Source organism: Bos taurus, chromosome 2 (genome assembly GCF_002263795.3).
Source record: "Bos taurus isolate L1 Dominette 01449 registration number 42190680 breed Hereford chromosome 2, ARS-UCD2.0, whole genome shotgun sequence".
Lineage (NCBI taxonomy): Eukaryota > Metazoa > Chordata > Mammalia > Artiodactyla > Bovidae > Bos > Bos taurus.
Genome location: NC_037329.1, coordinates 115,390,559 through 115,414,066, shown reverse-complemented (window position 1 = coordinate 115,414,066; position 23,508 = coordinate 115,390,559). Strand labels below are relative to the sequence as shown.

Genomic DNA, 23,508 nt, shown 5'->3' with positions numbered 1-23,508 from the left:
TCCAGGCAAGAGTACTGGAGTGGGTTGCCATTGCCTTCTCCAGGGGATCTTCCCGACCCAGGGATTGAACCCGGGTCTCCCGCATTGTAAGCAGACGCTTTACCCTCTGAGCCACTAGGGAAGCCCTAATTAATCTGAAAGTTAGTATCAAAAGACTCCTTTGAATCAGGAAGTAAAGGATATTTGGGGGAACAGCTGTTTCTTTGTATCTATTCTGGATCACCCTCAGGCTACAAGCATAGATATCAGAAAGCAAACTATTCAGCAGGAGAAAGATGCATTTAAATAAAATATTACTATCATGCATACTTTACAATAGGACTGTTATTTAATATTACAGTTTTAAATCGCATTCAATGTGGGATACAAACCTATCCTGGATTTTGACAAATACTAAAAGGAACATAACCATTCCTTGAAAACTCCTCCTTAGATTGAAGAAAGCTTGGGTGATTGAGACTTGAGAAGAGACTAAAATACATATGTACAAAAGCATCTTTTTTATATGAGCTTAATGTAGTTTCTTATAATGAGGTGAAAGTTTTAGAATAAAATGAAATATATAAATAGGAGAAACATGAATGTGAAAAATATTTTTAAGAGGGTGAGAAAGATATAGGGAGAGGAAGAGAGAGAGAGAAAGAAGAGAAAAAAAGAGGTGGAAAGAGACAGAGAGAGAGATGGAGAATGATAGAGACCTTCTCTGAAATGTGTACCTGGAATCCAGGAGCTCCTGGCAACCCAGGGTCACCTTTTCCATCAAGGCCTACACCTTCTCCTTCAGCAGGAGCACCCTTGAAAAGGAAATTCATCAAACATCAGCAGCATTTTATCTTCAAGACATCTTTAAATGATTATTCAAGGTCATACTGTTTCAAGGATAAAAGTGCTTCCAGGATATATACTTAGAGAAATGCTATAGGATTTTTTAGTTATTCTGTTTTGAAGAATTCAAAGCATTTTCATGTTGTCTAAAACTGACCATTGGCTATAGAGGGAAGACACAAGAATAATACAGCATTTCCCAAGACACCAAAATGAGTGGCACTTCCTGACCTAGAATCTGAAGCCTTGAGCATAAGATCAGTTCTCCTTCCCCAGACCTTATTTTCCTAAAGGATGATGCAAAGCTTGCATTCCTTAAGACATATTTATGACAAGAAGTAGAAGATGCTCAATAGGAATAAATATCATTTCTGAATTAATCATGAGATCTGATTTGTAATGATGTATCTTAAGAGATGTGCCTTTAATATGTGCAGTTAGAGATTTTTCAACAACAACATGCCACAAATCACTTACCTTTTCTCCTTTCAAACCAATGACACCCTAGGGAAAAGAGCATCATATTAATAACGAGGCAAACCAAATACAGAACATCCCTGCTTTGTCCTTCTCTCTGCTATTCTGCCTTCTCTTCCTGCCGCAAGCTTCCTATTGGCTTTTACATTTGCTCAAGTCTTTCTCATTTAAACAAAGTGTATGTCAGTCGCTTAGTCATGAGACACCATGGACTGTAGCCATTAGCCCCCTCTGTCTATGGAATTCTCCAAGAAAGAATACTGGAGTGGGTCATCACTCCCTTCTCCAGGGGATCTTTCTGACCCAGGGATTGAACCTGGGTCTCTCACACTGCAGGCAGATTCTTCACCATCTGAGCCATCAGGGAAACCAGTCTCCCCCAGAATACACTGCCTCATCCTGTCTTACCTATCCTTCCTGTCATGTATAAATTATTCACTTTGTTCATCCCCACTGATTCCTTAGGCCCATATCTGCCTCCTGCCTCCATCTGTCAAGGAAATGTTGTTGTTCATTTGCCCAGTTGTGTCCAACTCTTCGCGAACTCCATGGACTGCAGCACACCCAGGCCTCCCTATCCCATATCCCTTGCTAAAGTCTGCAATGACTTTGATGTTATAGAAACCAAGGACAAAACATTAGTTCTTGTTTTACTGAACTTCTCGACAGCACTGAGAAGCTGTCTGTTACTCGCCTTTACTGGAATTTGTTAAAACAGAGATGAAGCCAAAATGGAATCACTCCTGCTAGGTCCAGTGCAGCAAACCAAGACTTAATACCTGCCTTGACTATGGTTTTAACCTTCTCCAGGAATGTGACCTTTGACTGGCCAACCTGGAACTTCCAGGTCAGCACTAATAAGATACTCCACCCAATAGCCCCTTCTGTTTCCCTTAACAGGCTACCTTGTCTAAGACAATGCCTTCTTTGTTAATAAAACAATACATTCTTTGCTAAGAATGTCAGATTTCCATTCTCTCTCTGACTTTAAAATCCTTTGCTATCTATGGCTGGAGGCAACTCTTTCTTTGCTGGATAGGAGAGAGCTGGGTTTGTGAATCATCCAATAAAGCCGGTTAGATGCTCAGATTTACTCAGCTGAATTTTTGTTGTTTAACAATATCTTTCCTGGGCTTACAGAATCCAACCCTCTTGCTTTTCTTCTACTCCCAGGGCCCTTCTTCCTTTACAGGCTCATTGTCCTTGACCTCCCTTCACATGCTAGAGCTCTCGAAGCCCCACTTTCAAGGCCCTCTCTCCTCTCTCCATCCTTGAGTCACAACCACCCATCCAGGTGTCTCCCATTGTCTATCTCAGATCTCTACTTCAATGTCTCAAAAGCAAAACAAAGTCTCAAAGTGCAAACCCCAGTGCATTTATTCATTCCTCTCAACTACTGGGCTCCCCAGGTGGCTCAGTGGTAAAGGATCTGCCTGTCAATAGAGGAGATGCAAGAGACTTGGGTTCAATCCCTGGGCCGGGAAGATCCCCTGGAGGAGGGCATGGCCACCCACTCCTGTATTCTTGCCTGTGAAATCCCATGGACAGAGGAGCCTGGTGGGGTTGCAAAGAGTAGTCAAATGTCTACTGTTGACTGGCTTCAACTTCCCCAAGGTCATGACAGATTTCTGTATATGATCGCTTCAAAGGAAACTCCATGTCTTGGATGGGGAGTTAGAAACATAAACCTACCGGTATTCCTGGGTAGCCTGGTGTCCCCCGAAGTCCTGGGAACCCTGGCTCTCCCTGGAAGACACATGATGCTTGTCATTCTTCTTAGTTGTTCTAGAACAGCCTATTGTGATATTTCCCCTGTTCCTTGCTTCCAACCCTGCAGCAGTAAATTTAGACAAAGTAACCCAAATTCCTCACAACTACTGGATCATGAGGCTAAAGACAGAAAACCGTTATCTTAATTGAAAACAGGATTAGAATCTACTGTTTCTCAAATTGTGCATAAATGGCAAAAGGTTAATTGTGCCAAGAACTTTTTAATGGCTGCTTCCTTGAAATTTTTGTAATTAGTCCTTTCATGGCCACCATCCTGGGGAAAAGCAGAGTGCAGTCAGGAGACAAAGGAGATGAGTGCAAATCGGAAAGCTCAGTTTTTCTCTTCCAACTTTGCATTCTAAGCTTCAGTTTCTGGTTTATATACAATTGCAACCTCAGATGCAAATATCTGTTTGAGCCCTAGTCATCTTTCTGTGGGAGAACACGAGAGAACTTTCTTAAAACATAATCTGAAAGCAAGATGGGTGGAGGGAGGGGGGATTGGGTGCAGGCAGTCAAACGGTACTCCAAACTCCCAGCTATAAGATAAACAGTCCTAGGGATACAATGTAAATGTGAGAAATCTAATTAATGCTGTTAATTTTTTAAAGTTAAGAGAATGGAGCCTAAGAATTATCACACACAAAATGTTTTCCTTCTTTAATTTTGTATCTATAAGAGATGGTAAGCTTACTAAACTTATGATGATAATCATTTCATGATGTATGTAAGTCATTATGCTGTACACCTTAAACTTAGGTAGTTCTATGTGTCAACCATATCTCAATAAAGCTGGAAGAATAAAGAAACAAGCATGAGGAGAAAGAAAATCATCACCTTTCTGTCCTGAAGACATATACCATTGGTTCTGGCCAAAACAACATCTCAAGGAAGGGCTAGGCCATCTCATTGCTATGTCACCCAGGTTTATTCATTTAGCAAAACACTAACTAACCACCTCCTGCGTGAGAAGATACACACCCTGGAACCATTGCATCCTGGCAAACCAGCAAGTCCATAAGGTCCAGGATGGCCCGGGATGCCCTAAAAAACAGAGAAAGTCTCAAAAAGAAAATATAATCAGGCTCTGGGGCAGGTAGAAGCAGCGCAGAGCACACAGTAGGAAGAGACAGGCTAATTTAGATAGTTATTTAAGTATAAATGGTTATTTAAATAGTTAAGTAGTAAACTGGCTATTTTAGATAATTTAAATTAAAATCATAGGAAATAACATAGGCTAATTAAAACCATAAATTATCAAGTGAGATATATTATTTAAGATAAAGCAAAAGGTCTTTCTATACAAAATGAGTCCATTAACATGCTATATTAAGCTGGGGAAAAGGAGAGGAGGGAAGTGTTCACAGTGGTAACTATCTGATTATTTTTATTCCGTGCTATTAAGTAGATGTATCCTATTCTATTCTATTCTGTCTCATCCCATCCCATCCCACCCCAATCTATTCCATTCTATTATGCTTACATTTCAGGAAATGTAATTTGACTTGATATCCTATAAATCCACACTCTTAATACACTGTAATTCTGACATTTTCATCATGTAGCCAAAACATTATACTCATTTTCTTGTGTTAGTGCTTTAACATCTTTATTAAAATGAGCTTGCTTATTATTCCATTTACACATATTCTCACTACTTACTGGAAGTCCAGGAGGACCTGAAAATCCTGGTAATCCAGTTATTCCCTAAAGACATAAAAAAGAAGAAAGATGGCAAGAAAAAAACTAAAAATGTTCAACCTGTAAACAAGACATGATTTATCATTCCAATACCCCCATTCTGTAACTATAATTGGGAACAGCTAAAAGCGATTTGAAACACACAAAAAAGCTGGACAAACTTTGTAAATCTTACATTTATATAACTTTTAAATAGACATGATTAAGATCATTTTTGGCTTTGGGGGGGATAGATTTTTTTAAGGCATAATTTGCATAAAGTGCTCCAGTCTTCCACAAACAGATTGAGGAATATTCACCTGTGTACATACGCACGTTTTGGTGATTCCCACCCAACCAGACACAGAACCTCTCCACCACCCCATATGGTACCCTCATGCAACTTTCCAGTCGATTAACACCTACCCCCAAGTGAGTAACCACTATGTAGATTTCTACCATTATAGACTGCTTTTACCTGCCCTTGAATGTCATCTACAGAATTGGCTCACACACAACCTACTCCTTTGTGACATCTGTATATCTTTTACAGCGCCAGGGTTCTTTTTACTTTTTAAAACAAGATTCCTCATCAAACAAGCAGGATAGACTGGTTAGACTACTAACCCTCACGCCTTTGGCACCAGTCAGTCCTGGAGATCCTGGAGAGCCCTAGATCCAAATGCAAAAAAACAAGGTAAGCACTGTGACAATTACTCGGCACTAATAAGCCCGTACATGAAAGGTCCTGGTTTTATTCACACGCCACACAGTTTTGCTCTTGCGATTATTTCATTGTTAACACGGTTCAATTGCTTGCTTGTTTCATTGGCGCTATAGTTATGTATCCGAAAGGACAAACAGAAATCCATTCATACCCCTGCTACTCAAGGTGGGGGGTCCAACAGTAGCATCATCTGGGAGCTTGTTAGAAATGCGCCATCCTGGGTCTCCCCCACCTCCCAGACCTATTGATTCAGAATTTGCATTTCAACAAGATTTGATGGTGATTCTTGCTCACATTAGTGTCTGAGAAGGGCTGCGGGAAAAGCCCCACATTAGCCAGACAGCTGCCGTGGGCTGATAAGGATGAATGACACAATTACAACGGCGGACGAGAATGGCAGGCAATATTTCTGTGCATGAGAACTACTTTATTAACAAAATGTGCCTGGCAGGCACAAATAAATAAATAGCAAACCGAGAACTGCCTGAACCAGAGATAAACTTGCTTGGAACACACAATGATTACACATGGAGGTCCTGTTTCTTAGAGAATAGCCCCAAACAAAACTTTTAACGAAACCACTTGGTGTGAAAGTTCCATTGTCATCCAAAAGTTTTTCTTCATTCCTGGGAGTTTCAGTATGTTTTGGTATTTCTGATTATTTGAGGACAGGGTTGTTACAGAGACTTCTGAGACGGGACCATCAAGGCCAAAGTCAGTCTTTCTTGTCTGAAGCGGAATTCCTAGGTGCGTGACCATGACCCCCTCCTCTGCCGGGGGCTGTCTGTAATCTGCAGATGCCAGAAGCGTGACTTGCAGGTTTCAGTTCGCCATTATAAACTGTCTCATATAGAAAATATTCAGAATGAAGACCTTTATAAACCTGCAACACCTTTTAATCAGGTTTTAATATTCTCTGATTGCCTATCTTTGGTTCAATTATCATTTGTGGCTATATCTTTAAGCTATGGGCTTCCCAGGTGGAGCAGGGGTAAGGAATCTGCCTGCCAATGCAAGAGACTCAAGAGATGTGGGTTCAATCCCTGGGTTGGGAAGATCCCCTGTAAGGAAACGGCAACGGCACTCCAGTATTCTTGCCAGGAAAATCCCGTGGACAGAGGAGCCTAGTGGGCTGCAATTCACGGGGTCAGAAGGAGTCAGACATGACTGAGCACATCACAGAACACAATACAGCCACTCTAAGCTATAGTTTACTATATCAGTTTTCTGGATGAATGTTATGGAATACCTACACATCATGTAACCCACACAAAGCACCGTGTGTTCACAACTATAATCTTAATCCATTACTGACTTCTCTAGAGAAAAGCTAAGGAAACCAGCAGAACGGAGTACAGAAAACAGAATAGGAGTGAGTTAGCATTAGGCTGATCTTAAGTCCAGTGCTGAAGTGACAAATTCCCCTCCAGGGAAATGGAGGGAAATCTGAGACCATGCCCTGAAGGAATGTAGCAGAATGTTCAAACACTAAACATGTCTGGAACCAGACACTAAATATCCAGAATCGAAACGACTTTTTTCATATTAGGATTAGAGAAAGCAGGAATGAAGAAACAGAATGCATACATGAACACAGTAAAATAGAATCCCTGGAAACAGCAAGTCTTGCAACTGTAGGAATGGGTTTAATTTCTTTGACTGTAGGAATTTGATTCTGGCATCATATAATCCTGGATTTGAACTCTGATTTTACCACCTTTTAGCTGTGTAACCCAGGACAAATTGCTTCATCCTCTGAGTGTCAGTTTCCTCATCTCTATGATGAAGATAATAATACGTCACCATCCTCATGACCAATGAGATCAATGTGAGGAGTAAAAGAAATCCAGTCAAGAAGAAAAGTCCCAATGCCTAACTCAGAATAGGGGAAACACACTGACTGAAACCGCCCACACTAGTCAGGCACCGTGGTAACCATTTGTGTGTTATCTTACGACAGGAAGGACTGGTAAGGAACACGGAACTAATAAGCTACCACCAACCGGAAGGCTTGGGAAAGGTCAAAAGGAGACACCATGTATCCCAGAATCCTCCTCACTGGAATCCATCTTGACTGAGCGATGCGTGTGCCACCAGGAAGGACCCTGAGTCAGAATAATTGGGCAGAGACAACCCGGAAACTAACCCCATCAATAAAACCTGAGACTGCAAGCCTCACGGCGGAGCAGTTCTCCTGGGTTCCCTTACTCGGCTGCTGTCCACTCGGGTGCCTCTTCTCAGTAAAGTCTCTTGCTTTGTCAGCTCGTGTGTTTCCTCGCATAATTTATTTCCCAGTGTTAGACAAGAGCCTTGGAAGGGGTGCCCCTTCCTGCAACAAATTCACATAATATGTTACCTAAATATTCTGTAACATTCCTTAGGAAATTTAAAAAGATTTAAAATTATAATTTAAAAATTATAATCACCCTCACAACTTATTAGTTAGTTCATAGCTTCCGGGGAAGCCAGCAGGCAGGGGAGTGACCCAGAGGGTGCGTGAGAGTCCAGGCTTGAGTCCAGGCTTAATTCCACAGCAGAAAAGAGCCATCAGCAAATCTAGTGGTTATGCAGTTATTTAGCAAATCCTCTAGGGCATTTATTTAAACAAAGCCCTTTGTTGTATCACAGACTTTAGGATAAAAATGTGTGATGAGTGTGAAGGGCGGTGGGCTCTGGTAAGAACCTTAGGAGGCCCGACACTGAAGAACCCAGCTGAGAAACAGGAACCCGGCAAAGAAGGAAAGCACTGGGGAGGGGAGAGAAGAGAAAGGAGGGTTCCAGAAACAGGCCTGTGTTTCAAGGAGAAAAGAGGAAGCCTCACAGCTGGAAGCAAAACAGAGGGGTCCAGGCCAGACAAAGACACAGAGTATTCTCCACTGACCTTTTGGGGGTAGAGCGCAAAGTGGAGGTCATGGGTTTTCAGGGAGGGAGCAGAAGGCAAATTGTTGCTGGCTGAGGAGTGAGTAGGAGATGAACCACAGGAGATGAGCCTGTGTGGTTGGTTCTTTTTTTTTTTTTTTTTTTAAAGAAGTCTGACAGATAGGAAAGACAGAAAGGATGGCAGTCCTTGGATTATAGTGTTGAAAAGATCCAGAGGAAGGAAGTTATATGCTGATATGGGTTTTGCATAAAGATGGAAAGAGAAAAACCAATAACCAAGTTGACATAGCTGAGAAAGAGGACACACCATCAGAATGTGATTCTAGTGGAAATCCCAGTGACCAGGATACAGGTAGAGGACAGGGCTTGAATGGAGGCAAAAAAAACCTCACCAGGGGCCAATGCAGGTGTTCAGTTCAGTTTGGTTGCTCAATCGTGTTTGAGTCTTTGAGACCCCATGGACTGCAGCACGCCAGGCCTCCCCATCCATCACCAACTCCTGGAGTTTACCCAAACTCATGTCCACTGAGTCGGTGATAGTATCCAACCATCTTATTCTCTGTCGTCCCTTTCTCCTCCTGCCTTCAGTCTTTCCCAGCATCAGGGTCTTTTCAAATGAGTCATCTCTTCAATGCAGGTGTTCAGTTCAGTTCAGTTCAGTTGCTCAGTCGTGTCCGACACTTTGCGACCCCATGAATCACAGCACACCAGGCCTCCCTGTCCATCACCAACTCCCGGAGTTTACTCAAACTCACGTCCATCGAGTTGGATGCCATCTAGCCATCTCATCCTCTGTCGTCCCCTTCTCTTCCTGCCCCCAATCCCTCCCAGCATCAGAGTCTTTTCCAATGAGTCAACTCTTCGCATGAGGTGGCCAAAGTATTGGAGTTTCAGCTTTAGTATCAGTCCTTCCAGTGAACACCCAGGACTGATCTTCTTTAGAATGGACTGGTTGGATTTCCTTGCAGTCCAAGGGACTCTCAAGAATCTTCTCCAACACCACAGTTCAAAAGCATCCATTCTTCAGCGCTCAGCTTTCTTCACAGTCCAACTCTCACATCCATACATGACCACTGGAAAAACCATAGCCTCGACTAGATGGACCTTTGTTGGCAAAGTAGTGTCTCTGCTTTTGAATATGCTATCTAGATTGGTCATAACTTTCCTTCCAAGGAGTAAGTGTCTTTTAATTTCATGGCTGCAATCACCATCTGCAGTGATTTTGGAGCCCCCTAAAATAAAGTCTGACACTGTTTCCACTGTTTCCTCATCTATTTGCGATGCAGGTGTGGAGACCCCTAAATCAGGAAGTAGGAGGACGTAGACCTGAGGACTGAAAGATACTGATAGTCTTTTCTTTTTTTTAAATTGGAGTATAATTGCTTCGATTTGTGGTGGTGGAGAAGATTCTTGAGAGTCCCTTGGATTGCAAGGAGATCAAACCAGTCCATCCTAAAGGAAATCAGTCCTGAATAGTTATTGGAAGGACTGATACTAAAGCTGAAGCTCCAACTCTTTGGCCACATGATGTGAAGAACCAACTCACTGGAAAAGACCCTGATGCTGGGGAAGATTGAAGGTGGGAGGAGAAGGGGATGACAGGGGACAGGATGGTTGGATGGCATCACTGACTCAATGGACATGAACTTGAGGAAACTCCAGGAGACAGTGAAGGACAGGGAAGCCTGGTGCGCTGCAGTCCATGGGGTCGCAAAGAGTCAGACACAACCTGGTGGCTGAAACCAATAGAATTGCTGTACAATATCATGTTAGTTTCTACTGTAGAGTCATGTGAATTACCTATGTGTGTACACACAGCCCGTCCTTCTTGGACCACCGGCCCACCACCACCCTGATCCCATCCCTCTAGATCATCAGAGTGCTGAGCTAGCTGCCTGTGCTATAAAGCAGCTTCCGTGCTGCTATATAGCTAATTTACACATCTTAGTGTAAATACATTGATATATATACACTTTCATTTGTAAAATAGATAGCTTGAAATAAGCAGCAGTTCTGAGGGCCCAGCTAAGACTGGAGCAGGAATTTACCATGGCATCCATCGTCATAAAGAAGCTTAAGTGGACTGGGGGTTTTCCAAACTCATAGGCTAACATACCTTGGGTCCCTGTGGTCCAGGCAGGCCTTCGGGACCTGGGTATCCCTTCTGGCCAGGAGGCCCAGGGGGTCCTGGGAAGCCTTTCTCCCCCTGTTAAGACCAAAACAAGACAATACACACACAGAATAGCAATGCCCAGGAGTAAACATAACCATCATTTTCTTTTCTTTATGATATAATGGTAACATTTTGCACATTTTTTTCTTGGATTAAAAAAAAAATAACACTCAATGCTAAGTGTAATAGACACTGGAATGCTTCTATTGTTTTTGTTAGTATTTGTCTGTAGGCTTGAAAGCATTTGTCTTTGGTCTTCTGGAAACTCGACTTTTACCCAAATGGCAGAGCTACACAGAGCAGAGATTCAGGGAATCAAGAACCGAGAGGGAAAGCCCAGTTAGAAGGATGGAGGTTGGTGAAGGGTGTTTTTTGGGGGATGGAGAGAGAGTGACAATCAGGTTCAGGAATGTCTTGGGAGTGTGCATAATTGCTATGTAGCTCGAAAGAACAACACACAGGCTATGAGTTTCAGTCCTTTCTTGATTACACAGGAATTAGTAATTCAATCTGCTATTTGTGGAGGAGATGCAGGAGAGATATCAAGAGTGGCAAAACCAAAAGTGTGAGCTACATAGTTAAGAGATGATAATATGGGAAAGCCCTTAGGGATCAGGGAGTAATTTTAGGCCCAGTAAGGGACGTGGTTCTGCCAACAAATAACCTTCCCATGAATACAGATCCTGGGATTACTTTTCAACAGTTAAGGCCACTGGTTTGATTCAGATAATCTAGTAGACAAATGGAAACTTAGATTTTTAAAACAGAGCAAGTCAGCTATTTCACATGATGTGTGCATACACACACTCAATAAAAAGAGAAGCAGAAGAATTTGCTAGGCCCCTCTCAAGACTGTTACCTTCACACTTTGAACAGCATCTCACCCAGAGGAGGGATTCAATAAATGCTTCTTGAATGAGAGAATGAGTCATAGCTTTTCAACACGGATCTGAACATACCACTTTCACAGCTTCAGGAAAAACCCTAAATCAAACTACACATGAATCATAGAATACTTTAAATATGGTAATTTTTATTGTAATTAACGTGCAAATTATTTTGTCTACAGAGCTTAAAATGCATTCTTTTAAAAATATTTTTAAGCAGTAATCTTTCAATATTGTTAAGCAATTCATTAGCGTATCTGAGAAAAGGGTTTTGTAAACAAAGGAAAAATTTTAGTTCTGGCTCCGTCTTAATTATCACAAATTGAAAGTTAATGGAGCGAATTAATGAGATTTCACGGCACTCATTTTTTACTCCAATTCTGCAATGGAGCTACTTTGTCTAGCTGAATTTTTGCCTGGAGAAAGTGCTTGTGCAAGGTTCTTCCACCAGAGGGCGCCCTTACACCAATGCTGCAGGACAAAATCTGCCGGTTTCGTTTGTGTCCGAGTGAGCGGATCACGCTGTTTTCAATTCTCTCGCCTTCAGCAACAATGTAAACAGGGGAGACACACGGATCATTCTCAAAAACTTTCTTTTTCTTTACCTTAATATTTTTTGTTTCCAGATCGAGAGAGTTACAGTAATTGCCCGCATTTATACCAGTTATCTGAAGCTCCCCTCCAAGGCTTTTCCACCACTCCAGATTAATATTTATATACAATTACTTTAAAATTGTTTTGGGGGAAGGACTTTCCTGACTGATAACACCAGTGGTTAACACTTCACCTTCCAATGCAGGGAGTGCAGGTTCAGTCCCTGGTCAGGGAGCTAAGACCCCACATACCTCCTGGCCAAAAAACCAAAGTATAAAACAGAAGCAATATTGTAACAAATTCAGTAAGACAAAAAAATTGGATTTGGGGAATGGAATATGGTACTGCTGATCTGTCTGCTACCAATGAAGGAAGAGTGTGAATCGTTAATGAACTCTATGGAGAAAAGAACCAGAATGAAGGTTTTGTTTTTACCTTCTCCCCTTTGGCCCCATCACAGAAGCACTGGCCTTTGTCTTTACAGATACAGCCCTAGGAAGAGAGAAAGAGAAAGGGTTTTGTTTAAAAACGGCTTAATAAATTCCAACTGACAGAACAAAAGCAAACATATTTTTCTGTTCTCTGAGCATCAAACACCATTTAGCAGGAGTCCTGTGATACCGTAGCAATTTATCAATAGAGACTGAGTAGAAAAGTGAGAAGTATATAGAACCGTCAGATAACTGTACATCATTTTTATTGTATTTAGGAATTTCAAGTGATTTATTCATGGAAAAGACCAAGTCAGCTCTCCTTTTTTTCTTTTTTTTCCAGAACAATATATAGTTGAATCATATGAAATTACCATTGTTGTAGGGAGAAAGTGGTCTAATATTTGCAGATTTCTTGGTTCAACAAAATGAACATAGCTGAATTTGTATATACTAACTGGTGATATCGTCTGTAGATAATTCTATAGTTTTCTTTCCCTGAAATAATGTTTAAGACTGAAAAAGGATGATCAGTATCCATCATGTATTTTCAAGAACAAACTAATTCACTGGTGCTGATATCAAAATGCTCATTCTTATTAAAAAACAAAACCAAAAATTGAGCTGCGACCCTGGGAACTCACACATCTAAATGGTCACTTAGACCCACTTACAACCCTAGCTTTCACACCTATGCGCATGCCAACTCTAATGAAAGTGTTCTTATTTATTTATTTTATGAAGGTCAGTTTTTATTTATTTTATGAAGGGCAGTTTTAAAATTCCTCTCTGCCAGCAGAGAAAGAGAGAGAGAAATAGTTTTAAATAGTGGATTTAAACATTTTGGACACACATTCTATGGTTATATATATATCTTTTTTGGGGGTGTGTGTTAATATTAACTGAAAATTAGTTTATTTTCCCCAGAAAAAAAAAAAAATTAATTGATAACAGAGGCAGAGCAAGCCTAGGAGATGTGCTGGCTGGTAGGAAAAATAAAAAGAAATTGCCTCAGATAGTCCCAAAGTGAGGACTCTCTGCAATCAAAATAAAAATACACAGGGAATTCCCTGGTGGTCCAGTGGTTATGGCTCCGAGCTTCCACTGCAGGGGGCACGAGTTCCATCTCTGGTCAGGGAACTAAGATCATACATGCTGCCTGTTATGGCCAAAAAAATAATAATAATAATTTAAAAACAAAATTATAAGTACACAAAAATTTAAATTGAATCTATTTTCTAATCCCAGGGCAGTAGGTTATATAGTTATTTAAGAAAGGGGAGACCATAGTCATTTTCATACACTCATCATTGATTCTCACCACATTTTCACCCATCACAATTTCTATGAGTGAAGAATAAGTAATTGAAAAGGAAGGTCTATATTTCCCCCAAGGGTTAGCTATTTGGCATTCTTTAAGTAGACTAAATTTTTCCACTTTTCCTCCCAAATGCTGGGGGTCATTAGGTCATATTTAGCTTAATTATTTTAATCTTGTTTTTCTGGATTTTTAAACCTTAGTGTTCATTTCAATCACATATTTAAGTATACTAAAATATATACCAAATCTAGTATACTAAATTAGTATACTAGTATACTAATATCTGGACTTCCCTAGTGGTTCAGTGGTAAAGACTATGCCTGCCAATGCAGGAGATGGGGGTTTAATCCCTGGGTCAGGAAGATCCCCTGGAAAAGGATATGGCAACCCATTCCAGTATTCTTGCCTGGGAAATCCCATGGACAGAGGAGGCTGGCGGGCTACAGTCCTTGGGGTCATAAAGAGTTGGACAAGACTTACTGACTGAACAACAATACTAATATTTATTAAAGCAGTTGTTCTCAAAGTGTGGATTTTCAGAGTAGTATCAGCAGTATCTGGAAACCTATCAGAAATGCAAATTCTTGGCCTCACTCCAGACTCACAGAATCTATAACCCTGGTGCTGGTTGCAGTAATCTATAAAAGGCCCCTGGGGTGACTCTGATACTACCAGTCTAAACCAACATCTACAAGCCCAGTCCGTAGGGTAGAGCTAATTCTTTAAAGATTTCTGAACACTTGGACCCTAGTCTGCATATCCGCTTTTTGTTTGTGATGCCATTTTCCCTCTCAATCCAAGAAAGTAGCCAGGCTTTAGGGAGGCTTTCGTCACTGGGCTGAAAGCAAAAGCTTCCTGAAGGTAAGATTTTTCCTGGCTTTTGTTTCTGGAGTGTAGGGACCTGTTGATGGTTGGCCCCAAGAATGGAGGGACCACCAAGCTGTTCCTCCACAGTGTCTGGAGGAGGCAGTAGGGCCTCAGAAGAGGAAAGTCTGAGTCCTACACCCAAGGGAACCAGATACTGGAGCAGGGAAACTCAACCCCACACAGACCTGGTGCTCTAGTTTACACAGCAGTGGTGGCCACTGTTTCATGTAGATCCTGAGCCTCTCTGACTCTTCTGACTCCCAGACCTCACACCAGACCTGGATTTGGAGCATCTCGGGACCACAGGTAGGAGAAGGCAAACTGGCCATCCTCTAACTCCTAAAAAGGTGCATGCTGTTGTTCGGTTGCTAAGTCATTTCCAACTCTTAGCAGCCTCATGGACTGCAGCACGCCAGGCTTCCCTGTCCATCACCAACTCCCAGAGTTTGCTCAAACTCATGTCCATCGAGTCAGTGATGCCATCCAGCCATCTGACCCTCTGTCGTCCCCTTCTCATGCCCTCAATCTTTCAGAGTCAGCTCTTTGCATCATGTGGCCAAAGTATTGGAGCTTCAGTCCTTCCAGTGAATATTTAGGGTTGATTTCCTTTAGGATTGACTGGTTTAATCTCCTTGCTGTTCATGGGACTCTCAAGAGTCTTTCCCATAAAGGCAAAGCCATAGCTCACACAAAGCCAAAAAAAAAAAAAAAAAAGTCTTTCCCAGCACCATAGTTCAAAAGCATCAGTTCTTCATAGATGAAGAATTGCCATCTTAAGTTTTATTTCTTGGAGTCACAGTCATATATTATTGAGAATCTTTCAGTCTTAGTTTGAACAAATAAATGTTTGCTGAACTCCTCCAAAACAAGGATCAGGTCCCCTTTCCTATATGCTCCAACGGGCCACTTGCAGTTATATGTGCCATGTATATTTTTCTTGATGCCCCCAAGCCTCAGAAGAGAAGGAATTGTCCAGTCTTGTTCACACTGTCAACCCCAGCTGTAATATGTCCTGAACAAATGCTTGTGGCTTGACTGAATGGATCAATGAGTGAATGGAGCACTGGTAATTTGTTTATATCCAGATTGGTCCTGGAATTTCAAGGCATGTGATACATATGGCTATTGCTGGGCTGCCATGATTAAGATGTTTTCTGTATATATATATATATACAGGCTCCTTCATCCATGGGATTCTCTAGGCAAGAATACTGGAGTGGGTTACCATTTCCTTCTCCAGGGGATCTTCCTGACCCAGGGATTGAACTCAGGTCTCCCGCATTGCAGGCAGACGCTTTAACCTCTGAGCCACCAGGGAAGCTCAGTCATATATATATACACACATATCTATATATTCTATATGTATGAATTCTGAACAACTTTGTTTGAAGTGGGAGAGAATGAAAGTAGAAGCTTTGGCTATTTTAACACATGTTAAAATTAACACAAGGTTAATTAGATGTTAGTTGCTTGGATATACACATTTCAGGGGGAAAAATTTTTAAACCCTCAGAACTGAAAACCAGTATAATGAATACCTATGTATCTTTTCATCTAGGTTTCCCAACTGTTAACATACTCGCCTAGTCATTCCAGCTGTCACTTTTTTTCCGTTTCTCTCTCTCTCCACACACACACACACATACACGCACACACTTCCTTGCCAGTCCATTGAAAAGTAGACTGTAGACACCATGACACTTCACGCCTAACACTTCTGCATGCATCTCCGCCAAACAAGAGTACATTCTTATTCAGTAACAACATCATTTTTAAACCTAAGAAAAGGACTCTGATGCAATGACTTCAAGTTACTATTAATAGCTCTTAAACAAGATCTTCAGCTTTCCAAGGCTCTTGATGACCGTTAGAAAATGAAAAGCTATTTAATTTTTAACAAATCTTTTCATACCAGAGATTTAGTCTCAATCAATGAGTTCACCTATAATCAATACATGAATTCTGAACAAGTGACTGCCAGAGAGCCAAGTGGCTTTAGAGCCCACACGACTGCACCCAGAGAGCAGGTGTGGGACTCTGGTATCAGCCTTCGTTTGTTTCCTTGAATCCCCTGCTGTCTGGAGACGATCCTCCCATCGCCACCAACAGCGACACTGATCACCGTGCACTGTCATCGAAATCACGGTCCCTGACTTTTTACGTTATTGTCCTGAGTTTGGGTCTTGAACCTTCATGGGCGACATATTTAGCTTTTGTTTTTATTTGGTTTCATGGTTTTCACATGAAGGTAGAAGTCTTATTTTGAAGGAGGAAGGAGAACAGGTTCTATCTTGAAAGCAGGACTCCACCTTGGGCCGGACTGTGGACTTTAAGCTCTATGCCCAGTATCTATGGAAACGACACACCAACTGGAAAACCAGACCCAGGGCTCGTACCTAGACTCTCTGTCACCTAAAAGAACACCCTAATTATCTGTGTGACCGAATAGAATCATACATTCTATGATGCTTATTGGGGTATGACCACAGGCCTATTGATAATTGTCCACTGTTAACTACCTAGGCTTAAGGCGTATGAATCATGGGTTAACTTTGATTGTATCTTTCTTTTTCCTTTGTTCAGACTAGTTTCAGGGAATTTGGGGAGGCAGGTTTGTGCACATACACTTAGGGTATATAAGGTTTTCACAAAAACTGGTCGGGGTCCTTGGCTAAGAGGACCCCTGCTTTGGGCTCGCCAGTGGAATAAACTGCACTCCACTATCTGCGTTGTACTTCTGAGTGAATTTGTTTTCCAGAACACGTGGCTACAGCAGTTTGATGGTTTGGAGCTAGCTGGTTGGTTAGCTTAAGAAGTTAAAGTGAGGAATCAAAAACAGATAGACAAAAGATACATGAGCACTTTAGGCATTTTAACTTAAAACGTGCACGCCAATTCTTCAGTCTTGTGAAATAGGGCCCAGGTCCCTTCTTTGGGAATGGGGCTGCTGTTTAGAGGTCTACAGCATCATTTTTGCTAAGTCACACCCATAATGTACCGTTGCAGAAACCAGTACTCAAGAAACGAAGCACCACACTTGGAGAGTGGGAGAACTAAGGTTTATTATGTTAACTCCTCCTCTCAGCAGGCTCAGAGGAGTTAACACTCCAAGCTCTGAGCCCTGAACAAAGGGATTACAGAGTTTTTATAGACAGACTGTAGTGGGCAACATTCACTGTTAATAGGCTGGTTTAAACTAAGGGGTTTTGCGTTCATGAGAACAGCAGTCAAGATGGGGAAGGGGATGTCTGACCTGGACAGGCATGATTAAGCAGGGTTTGCAGGGACTGGGCAATTGCAAAGAGCAGGACAAGGGTGAGTGAGATAAACTCCAGTTCCTAGTATTGCAAGTCTCCACTTTCTGAGACTACGTGACCTACGTGATCTAGACTTTGCAAGGGCCAAGCTCAGTTACAGAGACAGAAGGAGAAGGAGGTCAAATTTTAACTTTTCCTCTTCAGAACCACTGACATTTCTAGTTTGGATTTTCTTGGAGGAGGCCAATTGCTTAAAGATGCTGGTGATGCAATCTGGGTATAGAGTCCTTCTAGATACGAATCCATGTTTCCCTTTAACTTTTTAAATGTTGTCTCAGCCACCCTTAATTGAACAGCAGTTTCTTATCAGTTTTAATCTTATCAAATCTTCCAAGCTAGTTTTCACAGAAACATGTCTTTTTCTGTATTTGTATTTAACCAATTTGTTATTTAATATTTAATTAGATGACTTTGTTATAATAATAAGTACAACTGGCAGAAGCAGCTAACTCTTGGCAATCATACACCTCCACCATGGAGCAGACGAATGTCGGTGTGCTGGGAAAACCTAGGAGTGTCAAAGGGGAGGCGGGCACTGGCACCCATTGGTCTACTGTACACAAGGTATGGAGAGTTCTGGTTAGAGGCTGACCTCTAGAAGGAGAGTCAGTGAAAGGGAAATTACCGGGCCATCTGCTCATCCGCCGTGTCACCCACGTGTAGACGTTCAGCACTGTTGGCAGGACTCCAGAACCAGGTCTGGGGCTGTGTTTCTGGGCCCAGGTGAGCAGAACTGCTCCAGAATTCTTCCAACTTGAATTTTCAGTGAAACTGGCAAGGCATGGCCTGGCTGTATATCCACACAACTGAACTGACTAGGACTTCAGAGGCTGTGAAGTTGCTGACCTGTGGATGCTCCAGCTGATTTAGTTAACTCAAAATTATCGTCTGGGCAGCCATCCGGCTGATGCTCAGCTGCTTCTCTAGAAGCAGGGAGCCCAGCCCAGGGCCATATGAAATAAGGCATGTCACTGTCTTTGGATGGTGGTGACAGTAGCCCCAGACTCAAGAGACCCATTTCTCTTAATTGTACTGTTTTTCTCAAAATAATTTTTTTTTATGTTTTAAATAAATTTTTAACTCTGTGAATGTGTTTTAATAATTCAATAATTCAGACAGATCTGTTGACTAGAATATAACAGTGGCCATATTTTCATTTCTGTTGCATTTGATCCACTTTTTTGGACTCACTGTTGAAACACCATGATTATATTAACATAATACAACCCACTAATTACTACTCAAATGCTAGATCATTTTAAAACCAGTATAGCCAAATGCTGTGAACTATTAAGAAAGCATAATTATGGAAACTTCTTAACATTTTAATGATTTTTCCACTTCCAACAATAAAGTACCTCTTAGTTTCCATGTACCTTAATGAAGTAATAAATCATTCATCAAGAGCAGAAAACCCTCAATAGTGATTTTCTGACTTTTCTTCTACTCACATCAGGAAGTAATCCAGGATTCCATGATATTTTAGCACTGTTGCATATTAAAGAGTTAAACTTGTGAGACTCTTAAACAGTTAAATCTTGTAGCCCATGAAGCCTAAAAGTCATAGGCCTTCTGCCAAATATTTGGGATCTATTTCCAGATTTGCCAGCTACTATCTGGAGCTTGATACGGTACCTGATGAACTATAGATGGAGGTTCGTGACATTGTATAGGAGAAAGGGAGCAAGACCATCCCCAGAGAAAAGAAATGCAAAAAAGCAAAATGTCTGTCTGAGGAGGCCTTACAAATAGCTGTGAAGAGAAGAGAAGCCAAAAGCAAAGGAGAAAAGGAAAGATATATCCATTTGAATGCAGAGGCCCAAAGAATAGCAAGAAGAGATAAGAAAGCCTTCCTCAGTGATCACTGCAAAGAAATAGAGGAAAACAATAGAATGGGAAAGACTAGAGATCTCTTCAAGAAAATTAGAGATACCAAGGGAACATGGGCTCAATAAAGGACAGAAATGGTAGGGACCTAACAGAAGCAGAAGATATTAAGAAGAGATGGCAAGAACACACAGAAGAACTGTACAAAAAAGATCTTCATGACACAGATAATCATGATGGTGTGATCACTCACCTAGAGCCAGACATCCTGGAATGTGAAGTCAAGTGGGCCTTAGGAAGCATCACTATGAACAAAGTTAGTGGAGGTGACAGAATTCCAGTTGAGCTATTCCAAATCCTAAAAGATTATGCTGTGAAAGTGCTGCAGTCAATATGCCAGCAGATTTGGAAAACTCAGCAAGTAACCACAGGACTGGAAAAGGTCAGTTTTCATTCCAGTCCCAAAGAAAGGCAATGTCAAAGAATGCTCAAACTACCACACAATTACACTCATCTCACACGCTAGTAAAGTAATGCTCAAAATTCTCCCATCCAGGCTTCAACAGTACGTGAACCGTGAACTTCCAGATGTTCAAGATAGTTTTAGAAAAGGCAGAGGAACCAGGGATCAAATTGTCAACATCTGCTGGATCATCAAATAAGCAAAAGAGTTCCAGAAAAACATCTATTTCTGCTTTACTGACTATGCCAAAGCCTTTGGCTGTGTGGATCACAATAAACTGTGGACAATTCTGAAAGAGATGGGAATACCAGTCCACCTGACCTGCCTCTTGATAAACCTGTATGTAGGTCAGGAAGCAACAGTTAGAACTGGACATGGAACAACAGACTGGTTCCAAATAGGAAAAGGAGTACATCAAGCGTGTATATTGTCACCCTGCTTATTTAACTTATATGCAAAGTACATCATGAGAAATGTTGGGCTGAATGAAGCACAAGCTGGAATCAAGATCGCTGGGAGAAATCAATAACCTCAGATATGCAGATGACACCACCCTTATGGCAGAAAGTGAAGAACTAAAGAGCCTCTTGATGAAAGTGAAACAGGAGAGTGAACAAGTTGGCTTAAAGCTCAACATTCAGAAAACAAAGATCATGGCATCCAGTCCCATCACTTCATGGCAAATAGATGGAGAAACAGTGGAAACAGTGGCAGACATAATTTTTTTGGCTTCAAAATCACTGCAGATGGTGACTGCAGCCATGAAATTAAAAGATGCTTACTCCTTGGAAGGAAAGTTATGACCAACCTAGATAGCATATTCAAAAGCAGAGACATTACTTTGCCAACAAAGGTCCATCTAGTCAAGGCTATGGTTTTTCCAGTTGTCATGTATGGATGTGAGAGTTGGGCTGTGAAGAAAGCTGAGTGCTGAAGAATTGATGCTTTTGAACTGTGGTGTTGGAGAAGACTCTTGAGAGTCCCTTGGACTGCAAAGAGCTCCAACCAGTCCATCCTAAAGGAAATCAGTCCTGAATGTTCATCAGAAGGACTGATGTTGAAGCTGAAGCTCCAATACTTTGGCCACCTGATGAGAAGAGCTGATTCATTGGAAAAAAATCCTGATGTTGGGAAAAATTGAAGGCAAGAGAAGAAGGGGATGACTGAGGATGAGATGGTTGGATGGCATCACCGACTCAATGGACAAGAGTTTGAGTAAACTCTGGGAGTTGGTGATGGACAGGGAGGCCTGGCATGCTGCAGTCCGAGGGGTCACAAAGAGTTGGATACAACTGAGTGACCGAACTGAACTGAAGTGATCTGGAGCTTTGGGAAAATTACTTAATCCTTCCAAGTTACATTACCTGTAAAGGAAGACAGTAAGATCTCTCTTTACACAGAATGCCCTGCATTCTGTAGCAGACTCAGTCTTTGGGGGCTGCTACCCTCTCCTTTTTTGCTCCACTATCTTGTATCAGGAGACATTCATGTTAATGTCTGATATGTTTTTCCAAACAAACCTTTGCCTTCCCAGGCTGTTCTTCCTGAAGTCGTTTGTCCAGTATCTATCATCCTAAGCAATTGTCAGAGAGACCAAAAAGTATCATTTGTTGTTAATCATATTAGAGTATATTGAATATATTAGTTAATTCACCAAATATGATTTGTACATGAGCACAGAAACAACTTGTTTTATTTGTTTAATAAAATAAACTGGTGTTAGATGCACCAGTGGTACTGGGTGCTTATAAATGAAAGGTGGCATATCAAATATGTTACAAAAGCAGGAAGCTATTTTGGGCACGCTGAACAATCAGCTCTCACACTTTGCTTTCTGTTTCAACTTCCACTGTGACCATGTATCACCTGCTATCTGACTTCTGTTTCAGGCGTTTGTGACTGAACAGTTAAGGGCACTGCCTTGGGGTAGACTTCTTAGGTCTAAATCCCAGCTCTGCCCAGCCACCTGTGTGACTCTGGGTGAGCTCCGGTGCCTCAGTTTCCACATCTCTAAAATGAGGTCAAGTGGGTTACCTCTTAGAGGAATGCATAGGACACCTGCAGAGGGCTGTGAAGGAAATCAGAAGTGTCACGCCCAAACCTGCCTCTTTGATATACAAATTATTTTGAGTTGAAGGCAACTAAAAATCACTAAGTGCAGAAAAAAACTCCTCCCTTTGTTCTTAAATTCAGGAAAGAAATTTAATAATTTAATAAAGATAGAATTTATCACCCCAGAGAGGGCACTAGAGGACTCTGTATACAAACTCGTTTATCTAGTCCTATCTTCTAGTTACTCCTTCACCCTTCACTACCTCGAGCCCAAACCCCTTTGTCTAATCAATTCTTCACAAATTTACTGCTTCTTTGTCTAAAAGGTCTAAATGCTTCCTCCTCTGGTCACTTCTTTGGGTCTTGATTCTCTTGCAAAGACTCCCAGGCACATGTAAAAAAAAAAAAAAAGTTTTTAAAAATACATGTATGCCTCTCTCCTGTTAATCTGTTTTTCTCAATTTAATTTTCAGACCCAGCTAGGGACCCTAAGAGTGTCTAGGAAAACATTTTCCTCACCTTTGCAGGCAGACTCTTTACCCTCTAAGCCACCAGGGAAGCCCTTAGCTGTTACAGAGAGCAATCAAGAATGTAGGTTATTACTCATTTATTAGCTTAATATTGCTACTCAGATGCTTGTGAGTTGAGTGCTTATTAGATTGACTAATGGCAACCCACTCCAGTGCTCTTGCCTGGAGAATCCCAGGGACGGTGGGGCCTGGTTGGCTGCCATCTGTGGGGTCACACAGAGTCGGACACGACTGAAGTGATTTAGCAGGAGCAGCAGCTTGCAAGTAGGAACTGTGTCTCACAAAATTTACATCTCTTCAGCACTGGCAGGCCGTAACAAAATTATTTAATTTCTACTCCTCAAGCTAATGAAGGATCTAGTTATGGGCACACCTTTTAAACATTCTTCATTGAATAGACCAGGAAACAATTTCCAAAGGAAGCTTGGGTGTTTCCTCCTTCTACGCTGGAAGCATCATCCATCGCACGCCCAGGCCCAGTTTCCCTGAATCCCTGTGAAACAGAAGTGCCCAGCCCTCCCTCGGGGCGCCCCTCCCCCACACCCAGCCCAGCCTGGTTTAGCAGAAGGGGAAGTTGGCAGCGTTCAAAGCTGGTTAACACTCTACTGAGCAGCTCTGTTGATTTTGCATTATGATTATTGACCCTCTGCCCAGCCAATAGCCTGAGGCCAAAGTTTCTGTGTGTGA

The 23,508-nt window shown here is 41.6% G+C and overlaps 1 protein-coding gene across 1 annotated transcript in view; it reads right to left on the bottom strand.

Moving 5' to 3' along the window:
• The window catches only part of COL4A3 (collagen type IV alpha 3 chain), a 160,006-nt gene that overhangs the window by 63,952 nt on the left and 72,546 nt on the right, over window positions 1-23,508 (bottom strand). The window contains exons 2-9 of the mRNA NM_001166529.2: window positions 12,449-12,505; window positions 10,476-10,565; window positions 5,380-5,424; window positions 4,735-4,779; window positions 4,054-4,116; window positions 2,995-3,048; window positions 1,303-1,329; window positions 717-794 (exon numbers count right to left, since the gene is read on the bottom strand). Coding sequence (NP_001160001.2) covers window positions 717-794; window positions 1,303-1,329; window positions 2,995-3,048; window positions 4,054-4,116; window positions 4,735-4,779; window positions 5,380-5,424; window positions 10,476-10,565; window positions 12,449-12,505 — 459 coding nt within the window. The remainder of the gene's footprint in view (window positions 1-716; window positions 795-1,302; window positions 1,330-2,994; window positions 3,049-4,053; window positions 4,117-4,734; window positions 4,780-5,379; window positions 5,425-10,475; window positions 10,566-12,448; window positions 12,506-23,508) is intronic.